The 16,505-nt window shown below is 41.5% G+C and overlaps 1 protein-coding gene and 1 pseudogene across 1 annotated transcript in view; one reads left to right on the top strand and one right to left on the bottom strand.

Annotated features, from left to right (window-relative positions):
- The window catches only part of DIPK1A (divergent protein kinase domain 1A), a 120,710-nt gene that overhangs the window by 100,584 nt on the left and 3,621 nt on the right, over positions 1–16,505 (top strand). Inside the window, exons 3-4 of the mRNA XM_050806935.1 lie at positions 11,511–11,618; positions 15,077–15,253. Coding sequence (XP_050662892.1) covers positions 11,511–11,618; positions 15,077–15,253 — 285 coding nt within the window. The remainder of the gene's footprint in view (positions 1–11,510; positions 11,619–15,076; positions 15,254–16,505) is intronic.
- On the bottom strand, positions 16,093–16,215 carry LOC126945402 (uncharacterized; annotated as a pseudogene).

Here is a 16,505-nt window from a genome sequence, read left to right as displayed (position 1 = left end):
CAGCAGCTCATGCCTGTAATCCCAGCACATTGGGAGGCCAAGGTGGGTGGATCACTTGAGGCCAAGAGTTAGAGACCAGCCTGGGCAACATGACAAAAACTCGTTTCTACTAGAAATACAAAACTTAGCCATGCCTGGTGGTTCTTGCCTGCAGTCCCAGCAGCTACCTGCGAGGCTGAGGCACAAGAATTGCTGGAACCCAGGAGGCAGAGGTTGCAGTGAGCCGAGATCACACCATTGCACTCCAGCCTGGGTGACAGAGTGAGACCCTGTCTCAAAAAAAAAAAAAAAAAAAAAAAAAAAAGAATAGAAAAACTTAATATATGATTATCTAAATAGATACATTTGACAAAATTCAGTCAATTCTCAGCAAACTAAGAATAGGAGGGAACTTTCTCAATCTGATAAAAGACATCTATGAAAAACCCACAGCCAACATCATATGTAATGGTGAAAATCTGAATATATAATCTCTGAGATTAGGATCAAAGCAAGGATATACATTCTCATTTCTATTCACATATTACTGAATATCCTATAATATCCTATAATAAGTCAAGAAAAAAAAAGGACGTAGAGATTGGGCAGGAGGGAGGGAAGAAACAGAATCCACCTATGTTTGATGTAAGTGAGGATTCAGTACCCCCATACAACCTTATTACTAGGCTGTATGAAAGCAATTTCTGCTAGACATGTAGACATTTATTCAGTCATAAAACATTTTATTTGCAACAAATAAATTTATTTTCAAGCAGTCATGAAACATTTCATATAATCTGCCTGTAAACTTATTAAAGTTCTAACTCTGCCTTTTTCTTTTTTTTGAGATTCAGTCTTGCTCTGTTGCCCAGGCTGGAGTGCAGTGGTACGATCTCAGCCCACTACAACCTCCTCCTCCTGGGTTCAAGTGACTCTCCTGTCTCAGCCACCCCAGTAGCTGGGACTAAGGTGCACACCACCACACCTGGCTATTTTTTTTTTTTTTTTGTATTTTTAGTAGAAATGGGGTTTCACCATGTTGGCCAGGCTGGTCTCGAACTCCTGACCTCAGGTGATCCACCTGCCTCGGCCTCCCAAAGTGCTGGGATTATAGGTGTGAGCCACTGTGTCTGGCCCCCAAGTCTACCCTTTTAAGTGCTCTATCAACTTGCATGAAAGATTTAGTCAAGGCAAAAGCAATGATACTTCAAAGGCAGGCTTGTGTTTCCTTATAATTAGCGTCAGGCCACTAGAAATTCTAAACCAATAATTCTCAATATGTGGTCTCTTAGGCCAGCGTGGGCACTTAAAATTAATGCATATTTTCAGTCTAATGCAAGACCTACTGAGTAAGAAACTCTGAGACGGGTCCAGCAAACTGTGTTTTAATCAACCCTCCATGCAATCTGAAGCTCTCTAAAGTTTGAGAACCTCTAACTGTAAAACTGTTAGCTCCAGGTACCTCCCTAAAGGTAAAGATTATAGCCTCAACTAGTTATTAAACCCCCTTCATAAAAAGGTATGGAATATCTCATATTTTAGCCAATCCACATATCTTAGATACCTTTAATTTTACCACTTATCATTCACTTGTAACATTTATCATGCTATTTAACAAACCACAGGCCGGGTGCAGTGGCTCATGCCTGTAATCTCAGCACTTCAGGAGAGCAAGGCAGGCAGATTGCTTAAGGCCAGGAGCTTGAGACCAGCCTTGGCAACAAATTGAGACACCATCTCTACTAAAAATTAAAAAAAAAATTAGCCACGGTGGTGGCATGCACTTGTAATCCTAGCTACTTAGGAAGCTGAGGTGGGAGGATTGCTTGAGCCCAGGAGGTCAAGGCTGCAGTGAGCTTTGATCATGCCACTGCACTTCCAGCTTGGGCAACAGAGTGAGACCCTGTCTCAACAGAAAACCACAAATTTCACCAATAAAAGCCAGATTTCCTAATTAACAAAAACCTCAGAAATTGACCAATCTTGATCAAAGTAAGGAGATAAGGAATATGGAAGTGCTTAGAGTAGCTGCCTCGAGCATTGGCTTCCTGATTACAGCTCTAGCCAAGCACCTGTGCATTCCTGATTTGGATATGAGAAGCATCTGGACTATAACTTACACTGAGGAATTTTAAAATAAATTGCAGACTCTGTTATAACCGAAGGAAGGAAAGAGTGGTGAGTATGTGTGTGTTGGGGGGAGGGGAGAGAGAGATTTGAGCACTCTTAATGGCTGAGAGGATAAGAATGTGAACCTGAAGTGGAAGTCTAGAAAATGGTGAAGATTTAATATTGTCGATACGGGGAACGGGACTAGAGGCGTGGAAGATTTTCAGGCATTATTAAAAACCCAACTCAGCTATTTTTTTTTCTTAGGAAAAATTGATGAGTTTTTCTGAAATACATTTTTAGAACATAAATCTTAGAAAATTACTTAAAACCTAGTAGTAGTGTACATCTGTTCATCGTTATTGCCCCCTTGTGGTAGTTTCCATAGTTCATGAAATTATTCATTCAACGAGGTGGGTTTCGTCAAATAAAACTAAAGAGTGCCATCTCCTGGTGTGATGAGGTATGTGCAAGCAAGGGAGGCATTTAGGAGAATCACCCGAGTAAAGAAAAATCTTAGGACAGGAAAAACCTTTGATGTTTTCGCTGATTATCCTGTGGTAAAGTGGAACATTCTCTATAATTTCTGTGTCTTTTTATTTAGAATATCGTTTACTGACAGTAATTACAGTTTGTGTGTGTGGCTGTGCCTGAAAAACAACAAAACAAAACGAAACAGTACGTGGCCAACCATCCTTTCTATACAAGCATGTGGGAAATTTGCTTTTGGTTTGTGATGGAAGCCACAAGTGGAAGAGCCTGCTCATTGTAACTACCTCTTTGATGAATGGTTGGCCTGAGGTTTTTGCTCAGAACTAGAGTTTCAGTCTTGTAGCTGAATGCCAGACTAGTTTTTACTGCTTCCCAATACGTTTACTAATGAGCTACCTGGTTTGTGCTATTTAAAAAAAAAAAAAAAAAAGTATTAAATGTTATAGAAAAGTATGCACTTTAATCCTCAATGAGATTTTAAAGCCAAAACCACTATTTATGTTGGTTATTTAATAAACATTTACTGAACACTTAAATACCAAACGGTGCTGTGTGCTAGAGAGGAGGAGAGATTTGAAGATGAATGTAACCAAGTATCTGCCTTCAAATCATCCAGCTTTCCACAAGGGAAGATAACATGGACGAAAATAATGTTAGATTTGAGAATATACAGAAAGAAGGGAGGAAGAAAATAGGCTCAGGAAAGAAATATAAACTCCCAAGATGATTTATTGAAAGATAGTTGTTGTGGAAAGAGTCATGTTTAAATCCTGACATTGAACAGAGTTAAGATAAAGTGTTTAAGATTCAGGAGCCCAAGATCAGAACAGTGGAAGGGTATTGCTCTTTAAGTCCAATCCCATGAATTGTTCATGATAGAGTGCCCTACTTCTGGATAAAAACCCAGCATACACTTCATTCATTCATCCATTTGGCAAGTGCTTTTTTATCTATTTGATTATGTGTCAGGCATTGTGCAAAGTCCTCAGGAAACAAGGATGAAAGTCCTAGCCCTGTTGTGAGTTGCTTGTGTGGAGGGAATGACCAGAGACACCTTTAGTGGGTGCACTCAGGAGGGGCATCTGACACAGTCGGTACTAAACCTGCTCTGCATGGTCCTCTCCAATATCAATAATCCTGGTTCTGTTACCTTAGTGGTTAAAAGAACAGGCTCTGGAGACAGACTCTCTGGGCTCAGGTTCCAACTCTGCCATTAACCTGCTCTCTGTAAAATTCTTACCCTCTTCTTAACCTCTCTTGCCTTGGTTTCTTTATCAATAAAATGGAAATAATGGTGATACCTATTCCATAGGGAGATTGTGAGAATTTAAGATATATATACATGCAAATCTCATAGAACAGTATTGGCATATAAAAAACAATATGGCAGCCAGGCACAGTGGCTCACTCCTGTAATCCCAGCACTTTGGGAGGCCGAGGCAGGCAGATCACGTGAGGTTAGGAATTCCAGACCAGCCTAGCTAACATGGTGAAACCTCATCTCTACTAAAAATATAAAAATTAGCTGGGTGTGGTGGCAGGTTCCTATAATCCAGCTACTCGGGAGGCTGAGGCAGGAGAATCGCTTGAACTGGGGAGGCGGAGGTTGCAGTGAGTCGAGACCGCGCCATTGCACTCCAGCCTGGGTGACAAAAGCGAAACTCCATCTCAGAAAAAAAAAAAAAAAGCAATATGGCAAACGCCGTGTATCTGCCACCTTCTTAACAAATCTTAACCTTTTGCCATATTTGCTGCATTTTTAAAAATAAGTAAAACATTACAAGTATAGTTGAAGCTCTCTTATCCTGCCTGATACTCTCCTTCCTCCCACTTCACAGGAAGCACCATCTTGAATATGGTATGAGTTTTTGCCATGATGTTTTTCTTTCACTACATGTGGCAGGGGTACATAAATACTATGTTTATGTTTGCATGTAGTACCATTTAATAAATGGTACTAAACTGCTCACGTCATTCTGAAATTGTTTCCATTTCACATTATGTTGATATGTCTGGGCCTAATTCTCTCATTTTTAATGACTGCATAGTATTTCGTGCTATGAATATACCACAATTTATTTAACCATTCTCCTGTTGAGGGGCATTAATGTTCTTACCCATTTTGCACTCTCATAAACTGCATCTGGATGGCAAATCTCCCAGTACTGCATCCGGATGGCATGCTGCAGTCCTTCTAAGACTGTACCCTGGGCCTGCGTCTTGTCTTGTCTGGTCTGTTCTTTTCTTTTTTTTTTTTCCTTCCTTAAAACTAATCTCTCAAGGCTGGGTGCAGTGGCTCACGCCTGTAATCCCAACACTTTGGGAGGCCGAGGCGGGTGGATCACCTGAGGTTGAAAGTTTGAGCCCGGCCTGACCAACATGAAGAAACCCCGTCTCTACTAAAAATAAAAATTAGCTGAGCGTGGTGGTGGACACCTGTATCCCAGCTACTTGGGAGGCGAATGCAGGAGAATCGCTTGATCCCAGGAGATGGAGTTTGCAATGAGCCGAGATCACGCCATTGCACTCTAGCCTGGGCAACAAAAGCAAAACTCCATCTCAAAAAATTATAATGATAATAATAAATAATAAATAAATAAACTAATCTTTCATAGAGTTATTGGCCTGCTTTCTTTGGAGGGAAACATTTTTGGTTATTGATTCAATTTTTTATATGTATTAATCTAATTCAGCTTTTCTATTTGTTCCTGCATGACTTTCTATTATGTATATTTTTCTAGAAAAATTGTTTATTTCAAATGTATTACCATAAATTGTTTCTATTTTTTTGCCGTCACTACTCTTTTCTTCTCTAATAATATTTATTTGTTTCTCCTCTTTTTCTCATAATCAGTCTTGCTAAAGGTGTATCTTTTTTGTTAAAGTTTTCAAAGAACTACCTTTTTATATTTATTTGTTTATTTATTTATTTATTTAGAGACAGGGTCTCACTCTGTTACTCAGGCTGGAGTGCAGTGGCACAGTCACATTTCACTGCAGCCTTGACCTCCAGGGCTCAAGCCATCCTCCCACCTCAGGCTCCCGAGTAGCTAGGACTACAGGTGTGCACCCACACCTGGCTAATTTTTGTATGTTTTGTAGAGACAAGGTTTTGCCATGTTGCCCAGTCTGGTCTCGATCTCCCGAACTCAGTGATTCACCCTCCTCAGCCTCCCAAAGTGCTGGGATTATAGGCATGAGCCACCACACCTGGCCTGATTTTTTTTCCATTTATTTCTTCATTTATTATTTCTTTTCTCCTACTTCTTTTGGGAGTTTATTTTCATTATTGTTGGGCTTTCTTTTTTTTTTTTTTCTTTGAGACAGAGTCTCACTTTGTTGCCCAGGCTGGAATACAGTGGCATGATCATGGCAGCCTCAACCTCATGGGTTCAAGGGATCCTCCTTCCTCAGCCTCCTGAGTAGCTGGGACTATAGGCACACACCACCATGCCTGGCTAATTAAAAAAAAAAAAAAATTTTAGAGATGAGGTCTCACTGTGTTCCCTAGGCTGGTCTTGAACTTCTGGCCTCAAGCAGTCCTCCTGCCTTCATCTCCCATAGTGCTGGGATTATAGTTGTAAGCCACTGAGCCGGTCTGTTGGGTTTGTTTTTTGGTTTTTTTTTTGGTTGGTTGTTTTTTTAAGTCTCTTTAGTTGAGCGATTATTTATATTCAGTATCTTGGTTTTTTCATCATTGCGTTTAAATTTGGAAATTGCTATAATTTTCACTCTAAGAACTGCTTTGACTGCCTCCCACAAGTTTTGATATGTATACCTATATTGTTCACTTCTAAATATTTTTGCATTTCCATGGTAATTTCTACTTTAACCCACAAATTATTTAGGAATGTGCTTTTTAGTTTCCAAACGTATGTTTGTTTTTTGTTTTACTTTTAACTTTTTTTTTTTTTTGAGACGGAGTCTCGCTCTGTCGCACAGGCTGGAGTGCAGTGGCCGGATCTTGGCTCACTGCAAGCTCCGCCTCCCGGGTTCACGCCATTCTCCTGCCTCAGCCTCCGGAGTAGCTGGGACTACAGGCGCCCGCCACCTCGCCCGGCTAGTTTTTTGTATTTTTTAGTAGAGATGGGGTTTCACCGTGTTAGCCAGGATGGTCTCGATCTCCTGACCTTGTGATCCACCCGTCTCGGCCTCCCAAAGTGCTGGGATTACAGGCGTGAGCCACCACGCCCGGCCTACTTTTTACTTTTTAAAAAAAATTGTAGAGTTTTTCAGTCATTTCTTTTTGTCTCTTTTCTTTCGCAATGGGCCATGTTTGAGCTATGGGACTTCAACTTGACTTTTATTGTTCCACTTATTTTTTATTTATTTGTGGTCAGAGAATGTGGTCTATATGATATAACTTCCTTGGAAACCCTAAACCATACCTACAGGAGCTTTCACTCAAGCTTCTCCTAATGAGGCCTCAGAATTCCCATCATCTTTGCCTCAAGGAAGAAACATACCAATGAAATTGCTGGCCATCTGCTACCAAGCACATATGCCTAACAGATGGTCCTGCATTTCCTAAAATATCCCCAAAGGTTGACCAGATGGAAGAAAGACATTGGGCCTCTCCCAAGTGACCTCCCAAACTTGAGTTTAAGAACTAGATTGCTCACTTTGGGAGGCCGAGGCAGGCGGATCACGAGATCAGGAGATTGAGACCATCCTGGCTAACATGGTGAAACCCTGTTTGTACAAAAAATACAAAAAATTAGCCAGACGTGGTGGCGGGTGCCTCTAGTCCCAGCTACTTGGGAGATTGAGGCAGGGGAATGGTGTGAACCCGGGAGGCGGAGCTTGCAGTGAGCTGAGATCGTGCCACTGCACTCCAGCCTGGGCGACAGAGTGAGACTCCATCTCAAAAAAAATTAAAAAAAAAAAAAGAACTAGATTGCTTTGCTCCTCTCCCAAAGATGAAACTTAATTTTCTTAGCTGCAGACAGATCTGCAAGAGAAACCAGGTCATAGCCAAGGGCTTGTCCAGGAACTTCTCCACTACTAATAGCTGAAGGGCAACAGTGCCTTGGTGTTGACACTTAACTCTGCACATGGGCAGGGCTCTTTATCTCCGTTATCCTCAAAGCAAACTGTAAGGAGTGTTGGTAGGAGGGTACAGGAGGCAGGCCTGAGGAGCCTGTGCCATTCTGAGCAATATACAGTAGTCATTAAGAGAGTGGGCTCTGGAGCCAAACTGACTGGGTTGGAATCCTGGCTTTATTATTTTGTAGTTGTGAACAAGTTACTTAACAGATATTTCTGTTTCTGTTTTCTTATCTTTTAATGGATAATAGGTTCCACCTCCCAGGGTGGTTGTCATGGTAATAAATGTATAGTGCTAGGAACAATGCCTGACACTTAAGAAACACCTACTAACTATCAGGTACTATATAAACAGTTTTTTTTTTTTTTTTTTTTTTTTTTTTGAGACGGAGTCTTGCTCTGTCACCCAGGCTGGAGTGCAGTGGCCGGATCTCAGCTCACTGCAAGCTCTGCCTCCCGGGTTCACACCATTCCCCTGCCTCAGCCTCCCGAGTAGCTGGGACTACAGGCGCCTGCCACCACGCCCGGCTAGTTTTTTTTTTGTATTTTTTAGTAGAGACGGGGTTTCACCGTGTTAGCCAGGATGGTCTCGATCTCCTGACCTCGTGATCCGCCCGTCTCAGCCTCCCAAAGTGCTGGGATTACAGGCTTGAGCCACCGCGCCCGGCCTTATATAAACAGTTTTTATTGGCAGACACAGTGGCTTACGCCTGTAAATCTAGCAGTTTGGGAGGCTGAGGTGGGAAGCTTACATGAGCCCAGGAATTTGAAACCAGCCTGGGCAACAAAGTGAAGCGCCATCTCTACAAAAAATTTAAAAATTAACCAGGCATAGTGGCACATTCTTGTAGTCCCAGCTACTCGGGAGACTGAGGCAAGAGGATCACTTGAGCCTGGGAGGTCGAAGCTGTGGTGAGCCATGATCGCACCATTGCACTCCAGTCTGGGCAACAGACTCTGTCTCAAAAAAAAAAAAATCAGTTTTTATTAATTCAATTACCTGAGCTGTTTTCATTCCAATCCATTTCAACTGGCTTTCATGTTCCGTTTCTCCATTCATCTCTTTGTTAGCTGAAATTCCTTCTCCAATCATTTCTTCAGGAGATGCTCATGGAAATTATGTTTTCTGAACCTTACGTGTTCAAAAATATTTGGTGCCTACTAAAAGAAAGTTCAGCTATATAAAATAATAATAGGCTATGACTGAGCACTTATGAAAGTCACAGGTGATCTATACTTAGACTATTTAATCCTCATAATGATGCTGTAAATTAAGACCTATTAACATCCCCTTCACAGATGAGACTATTAGGACACAGGCGAGTCTCACTTCCTTTCCCAAAGCCTCCGCTGCCATTGCACCACTGTTGTCTACTGTTAAATATGGCTATGGAGAAATCTGGGGCCAATCTGATTTGTTTCCCCTTTAAGGTGCCTTGATCTTTTTACCTGGATGCTCAAAGGATAACTTATTTTTGAAGTTCAGTGAACCTCAGTGGGATATGTCACAGGGGTCATTCATGTCAGTTTTTCTTGGGACATTCATTGTATGTCCTTTCAATCTGTAGATTAAAGTGTTTTAATTTCTGTGAAGTTTCCTTGAATTCTACTTTGAGTATTTTTTCTTTTCCACTTGTTCCCATTCTCCTTCATATGGATATGGTGGATATACTTTGTCTTTTATATCTATAAATATATCGTAAATTCATTTTATTTATTTTTAAATTTCCATTTCATTTTGCTTGCATTCCTCAACCTTGTCCTCCAGAGTTTTTTGTTGTTGTTTTTGTTTTTTTAAAGACAGGATCCCCCTCTGTCACCCAGGCTGGAGTGCAATGGTGCAATCTTGGCTCTCTGCAACCTCTGCCTCCCAGGCTCAAGTAATCCTCCTACTTCAGCCTCCCAAGTAGCTAGTACTACATGTGTGTGCCCCCACACCCAGCTAATTCTTTTGTATTATTTGTAGAGATGGGGTCTTGCTATGTTGCCCAGGCTGCTCTCAAACTCCTGAGCTCAAGCAATCTGCCTGTCCCAGCCTCCAAAGTGCTGTTATTACAGGGATGAGCAACAACGCCTGGCCTAGTCCTCCTAAATCTTACTGTGTTTTATCCCTGTCTGTCTTTCCCCTCATTTTTAATGTGGCTTTTATTTCTAGGATGTTTTATTTTCCTTCCTGTCTGAGTTCTGTTAGCTTATTTTAAACTTCCTCCTATTGCCTCATCATTTCTTCTGCTTTGAAGTCTTATTTTAAACTGGTTCAGTAAGTCCTTTAAATTCATAACAATATGTTTGGTCTGTTTCATAGCAACATTCTTCTAGAATTTTTTTTTTTTTTTTTTTTGAGATGGAGATACACTTTTCTTGCCCAGGCTGGAGTGCAGTGATGTGATCTCGGCTCACTGCAACCTCTGCCTCCCGGGTTCAAGCGACTCTCCCACCTCAGCCTCCTGAATACCTGGGATTACAGGCATGGCATGCGCCACCATGCCCAGCTAATTTTGTATTTTTAGTAGAGGCAGGGTTTCTCCATGTTGGTCAAGCTCGTCTTGAACTCCCAACCTCAGGTGATCCACCCACCTCGGCCTCCCAAAGTGCTGAGATTACAGGCGTGTAAGCCACTGTGCCCTGCCTAGAAAATTTTTTTTATCTGACATTTGCTTTTCCTATTCCATTCTTCCTAATTCTTGTAGATTTGCTATGTAGATCTTTTGCTTGTTTGGTTTTGATTATTACTCATTACTGAGTGAAATGAGCCAGCCATGTGCAGGAAGCAACTGGGCAGTAAACTGAGCTGGTAGTGAAGCTGCTTGTGGCCCTGTCTCCCAGCCATAGTTCATCAACAGACTGCCTCCAGCAAAGAGAACATTTCTGAGGATTTTATCATTCAGGCCTGCCTTATCTTACTATTTCATGGTGCCAAATAGAGTTCTGGGAAGTTCCCACAGCTTGTGCCCCTTAAACCTTTGTTGCAACCAGGGTAGTGGTTGTGCTCTGCAGATGGACCACCTCCTTGGTGCTCTGCCAACTTTGTCTGCGAGTGGGGCCCACAGCAGGTATTTAATCTCAGCATACTTCTAGGCTCTGGTGTAGTCTTTACTGAATTTGGCAGGTCATCCTCATTTATCGTACCTAGGGTTTCATTGGTACCTTATTTTTTCAGAGTGGATGGTTTTTTTTTTCCCCTTTCTTGTTTTTGGGTGATCTCAAGGATGACAACATGACAGGGGTAACTTTATTTTGTTATTCTAAACTTTATTTATTTTAAAACCAGAACTTTTTTTTTTTTTTTTTTTTTTTTGGAGACAGGGTCTCACTCTCTCACCCAGACTGGAGTGCAGTGGCATGATCTCGGCTCACCACAACCTCTGCCTCCCAGGCTCAAGTGATTCTTCTGCCTCAGCCTCCCAAGTAGCTGGGATTACAGGTGCCCGCCATTACCGCCTGGCTAATTTTTGTATTTTAGTAGAGACAGGGTTTCACCATGTTAGCCAGGCCGGTCTTGAACTCCTGACCTCAAATGATCCACCAGCCTCAGCCTCCCAAAGTGCTGGGATTACAAGCGTGAGCCACCGCGCCTGGCCTAAAACTGGAACCATTTTTAAAAATAGAGTGCCTCTATTCTTGGAAGGAGTAGGTAACATACCGCCTTAGACCACATCAAGTGGGTAAAATAGTTTCAAAGTTCTACACACACCCCAACAGCAAAAAGCTTTCTCATAATCATATAGGTGTAAGTAACAGCTTAGATCAAATCCAGGTCTGTCGAAGTCCAAAGCCTCAGTTCTTTTTGTCATAGAACTTTCTCATAAAGAATAAAGATATCTCTTTATGCTTTTTCTTATGAATATTTTTCTATTAACTACTTTTTCTTTCCTGGTTTTTAGTGTGACAAGTACAAGACTGGAGTTATTGATGGGCCTGCATGTAACAGCCTTTGTGTTACAGAAACTCTTTACTTTGGAAAATGCTTATCCACCAAGCCCAACAATCAGGTAGGGACATTATGAGTAAACATTCCAGAATTATAGTGTACTCTAATTTTACCAGAAATTAAAGGCATTATTAAAAGAATTCTTGAACCAAAGCTTTGAGATATTATATGTATTTCAATTTTGTATGCTTTGATTAATTGATTCAACAGACATTTATTTTATTTTAATTTTTTGAGACAGAATCTGTTGTCCAGGCTGGAATACAGTGGTGAGATCTCTGCTTACTGCAAACTCCACTTCCCAGGCTCAAGTGAGCCTCCCACCTCAGCCTCCCATGTAGCTGGGACTACAGGCTCACGCAACCACACTTGGCTAATTTTTTGTATTTTTGTAGAAAGAGTCCTGCCATGTTGCCCAGGCTGGTCTCGAACTCCTGAGCTCAAGCAATCCACCCATCTTGGCTTCCCAAAGTGCTGGGATTATAGGTGTGAGCCACTGCACCTGGCCAGTCAACAGATATGTGTTAATCTATTCCCAGTATATTCCAGACACTGTTTTGTTTTGTTTTTGTTTTTCTGTCAGCACTTTGATCTTAGACAGATGCTGTTTTAGTTACCAGGAATACAATGGTGATTAAGGCAACCTGGTGCAGTGGCTCACACATGTAATCCCAACACTTTGGGAGGCTGAGATGGGAGGACCACTTGAACCCAGGAGTTTGAGACCAACCTGGGCAATGTAGTGAGACCCTGTCTCTCCAAAATCAAAAAAATTTTTTAAAAAGCCAGGTGTGGTGGCACACACCCGTAGTTCTAGCTACTCAGGAGGCTGAGGTGGGAAGATTGCTTGAGCCCAGGAGGTTGAGGCTGCAGTGAGCTATGGTCCCACCACTGTGCTCTAGCCTGGGTGACAGAGTGAGACCCTGTCTCAAAAAATAAAAAAAAATACAGACAGCTGGGCCCAGTGGCACATGCCTGTAATCCCAGCACTTCGGGAGGCCAAGGTGGGTGGATTGCTTTAGTCCAGGAGTTTGAGGCCTACCTGAGCAACATAGCAAAACCCTGTCTCTACAAAAAATACAAAAATTAGCTGGGTGGCCAGGCACAGTGGCACACACCTGTAATCCCAGCACTTTGGGAGGCTGAGGTGGTAGGTCACTTGAGGCCAGGAGTTCGAGACCAACCTGAGCAACGTAGCAAAACCCCATCTCTACTAAAAACACAAAAAATTAGCTGGGTGTGGTGGCGCATGCCTGTAATCCCAACTACTCCAGAGGCTGAGGCACAAGAATCGCTTGAACCTGGAAGGTGGAGGTTCCAGTGAGCCAAAATCTCACACCACTGCACTCCAGCCTGGACAACAGAGCGAGACTCTTGTCTCAAAAAATATATGTATTAGCTGGGTGTGGTGGCACACACCTATGATCCCAGCTACTCGGGAGGCTGAGGTGGGGTGATCACTTGAGCCCAGGAGGTCAAGGCTGCAGTGAGCCACGTTCATGTCACTGCACTCCAGCCTGGGTGACAGAGTAAGACCCTATCTCAAAAAAAAGACAAGATTGCTCCCTTATAGACCTTACATGATCCCAGAGGGACAGGAGGCACAGCTGATAAATAAATAAATAAACAAAATAATTATAGAATATGGTGTGTTCTGTGGGAGATACAGAAGGCAAATAGAGAATGTAGTGTCGGGGATGGTGAGAAGTGCCTTAGAGGATGTGATCAGAGAAGACCTTTCTGAAATAATATCTGAACTTATACCTTAATAAAGAATTCATAGGCATGGGCAAAGGACAGGATGAACTAAATCACAAAAGAACTGCAAACAGCTGATGAACATAATGAAAAAAAATTCTACCTTACTTTTCATCAGAGAAATAAGAATAAAACAATAGAATATCTAATTGGGGTAGAATAAAATACAACGAAACATCCAGAGCACTGGAAAATTGCATTTTAATGTTCAACTTATGATTACTAAATTTTCCTGCATAAATATGCATTATTCCTATAGAAATTTAAAATAATTTTTAAGTTGACAATATTAATCATGTTAAAGACAATTTCTAAAACAAAGTCCAACATTTGAGTGTCTCCTGCATGCCAGGCACTGTTTGAGGCACTGAGGGAGACAGATAAAGCCTCTAACCTCGTGTTCTAATGTGAGATGAGACAGATAGTAATAAACTGATAAATAAATAAATATGATAATTTTAGACAGTACAAAAGGCTATGAGGATAATGAAACAGGATTAGAGGTGACCCGGAGGTGGAAGAGGATCTATTCTAGACAGGGGGTCAGGGAAGGCTTTCTAAATGCAATGTGTGATCTGAGACTTGAATGATGTAAAGGAGCCAGCCACGTGAAGATCTGGGAGAGCACATTCCAGGCAGAGCCAGCAAGTGAAGCAGGTCAGGAAGCCAAAACAAGCATGATAGCTTTAGCCTATCACAGAAAGACCAGTGTAGCTGGGACTTTGAGAAACTTGGAGTACATGGTACAAGATCAGGTTGGAGACATAGGCGAGGCCAGCTCAAATGGAGCCCAACCGGTCATGCAAAGGACTTTGGACTTTAATTGAAATGGGAATTTATTAGAGGGTTTGGAGCAAGGCAGTGAAATAATGTTTTGTTTGGATTAATATTAATAATATGATCTTTTTTTTTTTTTATGTAGAAGAGGGGCAACCTATCCTAGTGGTAAAGACCTCAGCTCTTTTCAGCATGTTACTTCACCTGTCTCTGCTTCAGTTTCCCCATCAGTGAAATAAGTATAATGATAGTACCTACCACCTAAGGTTGGTACGAGGATTAAAATAATAGCAAATCAGTAAAAGCCGGGTGTGGTGGCTCATGCCTATAATCCCAGCAACTGGGGAGGCTGAGGCGGGTGAGTCACTTGAGGCTAGCAGTTCAGGACCAGTCTGGGCAATACAGCAAGACCCCATCTCTAAAAAAAAAAAAATTTTTTAATTAGCCAGGTTTGGTGGGACATGCCCATAGTCCTAGCTACTTGGGAGACTGAGGCAGGAAGATTCCTTGAGCTCAGGAGTTTGAGCTGCAATGAGCTATGATTATGCCACTGAACTCCAGCCTGGGTGACAAAGCGAGACCCTGTCTCTAAAATAAATTAGTAGACCATAGGACATAGTTAACACCATATAATATTAGTTTGATAAATAACTAGATACTTAAATAGTAGTTAATTTTGGGGAAGTGGGATTATGGAAGTAGAATGTTTGGGAACTTTGCTTTTGCCTTACATCCTTCTCATTGGACTTTTTGAAAAATATATTTAGGCATGTATTACTCTTATAATTTAAAAAAATTAGTTTAAGGAAAAAATCTTGAGTATGATTTCAAGTTTGCAGTTCAAAAATAAAGTCACACTTCAACCTCAATGTTTGATGCTTGTTTTGTTTTGTTTAGAGGAGGAGGACCCTAAAAATATAGTGGTATATTTCTTAGAGTTTTCTACTCAGTATAATACGTAACTTGCCACTCTTTTTTACATAGATGTATTTAGGGATTTGGGATAATCTACCAGGTGTTGTGAAATGTCAAATGGAACAAGCGCTTCATCTTGATTTTGGAACTGAATTGGAACCAAGAAAAGAAATAGTGCTATTTGATAAGCCAACTAGAGGAACTACTGTACAGAAATTTAAAGAAATGGTCTATAGTCTCTTTAAGGTAAGTATATCCATTCACACGTTGCTAGTGTGAAGTGGGACTCTTCAGAGGAATTGGCAGGACCTCATCCTAAGCCATAAAGTATTGATATTCTTTGACCTCTATCAGGCACTCCATCCTGAGGAAATAATTGTAAGAGGCCGGGCATGGTGGCTCACGCCTGTTATCCCAACACTTTGGGAGGCCAAGGCAGGAGGGCAACATAGTAAGACCTCAGCTATATATATGTATATATATATATAAGGCAGGAGTGGTGGCATGTGCCTGTAATCCTAACTACTTTGAGAGGCTGAGGTGCGAGGATTGCTTGAGCCTGGGAGGTCAAGGTTGCAGTGAGCCAAGATCTCACCACTGCACTCCAGCCTGGGCGACAAAGTGAGACCCTGTTTCAAAAAAAAAAAGAGAAAAGAAATCTGTATTGGAGAATGTTTACTTTAACATTATTTATGATAGCTAAAACTGTCCAGATATGAGGAGGGAGTTCATTAATCGGAGTGCTGTACAGTTTGACATGAAAATTAATTCAAAAAAGGTGAAATAAAATTAGTATACTCAGAATTGTGGTTATTAGAGGCTGGGAAGGGTACAGAGAGGAGGAGAGGTTGGTTAACAGATTCAAAATTACAGCTAGATAGGCAGAATAAGTTCTAGTGTTCTATAGCACTATAGGGTAGAGAGATTAATAATTTTTGTATATTTTCAAAAAACTAAAAGGATTGTGAATGTTCACAACACAATGATAAATATTTGAGACATAAATATGCTAATTACCTTGATTTGATCATTACACATTGTATGCGTGTATTGAAATATCACTCTGTATCCCATGAATTTTTTTTCTGTGTGTTCCCATGCACAATACAGATAAGGCACAGGGCCTAGGCTGAGGTGCACATGGGAGTTTACCTCCTCATTCTGTACAGTCAGTGGAAGAACCCAGCTTGGGATAGCACCAGGAGGCCTGGGTTTTGTTTTGGTTTGGTTTGGTTTTCTGCCTTTTTTTAAAAGACAGTTTTTTGTTTGTTTTGGTTTGGTTTTTGTTTTGTTTTTTTTGGCAAGGTCTTGCTCTCGTGCCCAAGCTGGAGTGTGCAAGTGGCATGATCTCGGCTCATTGCAGCCTCAGCCTCCGGGGTTTAAGCCATCCTCCAGTCTCAGCCCCCCAAGTAGCTGGGATCACAGGCGCACCACCACACCTGGCTAAGGTTGTTTTCTTTTTAGATGGAGTCTCGCTCTGTTGCCCAGGCTGGAGTGC

This window comes from Macaca thibetana, chromosome 1 (genome assembly GCF_024542745.1).
Source record: "Macaca thibetana thibetana isolate TM-01 chromosome 1, ASM2454274v1, whole genome shotgun sequence".
Taxonomy (NCBI): Eukaryota; Metazoa; Chordata; class Mammalia; order Primates; family Cercopithecidae; genus Macaca; species Macaca thibetana.
This window is presented reverse-complemented; position numbering and strand designations above follow the sequence as displayed.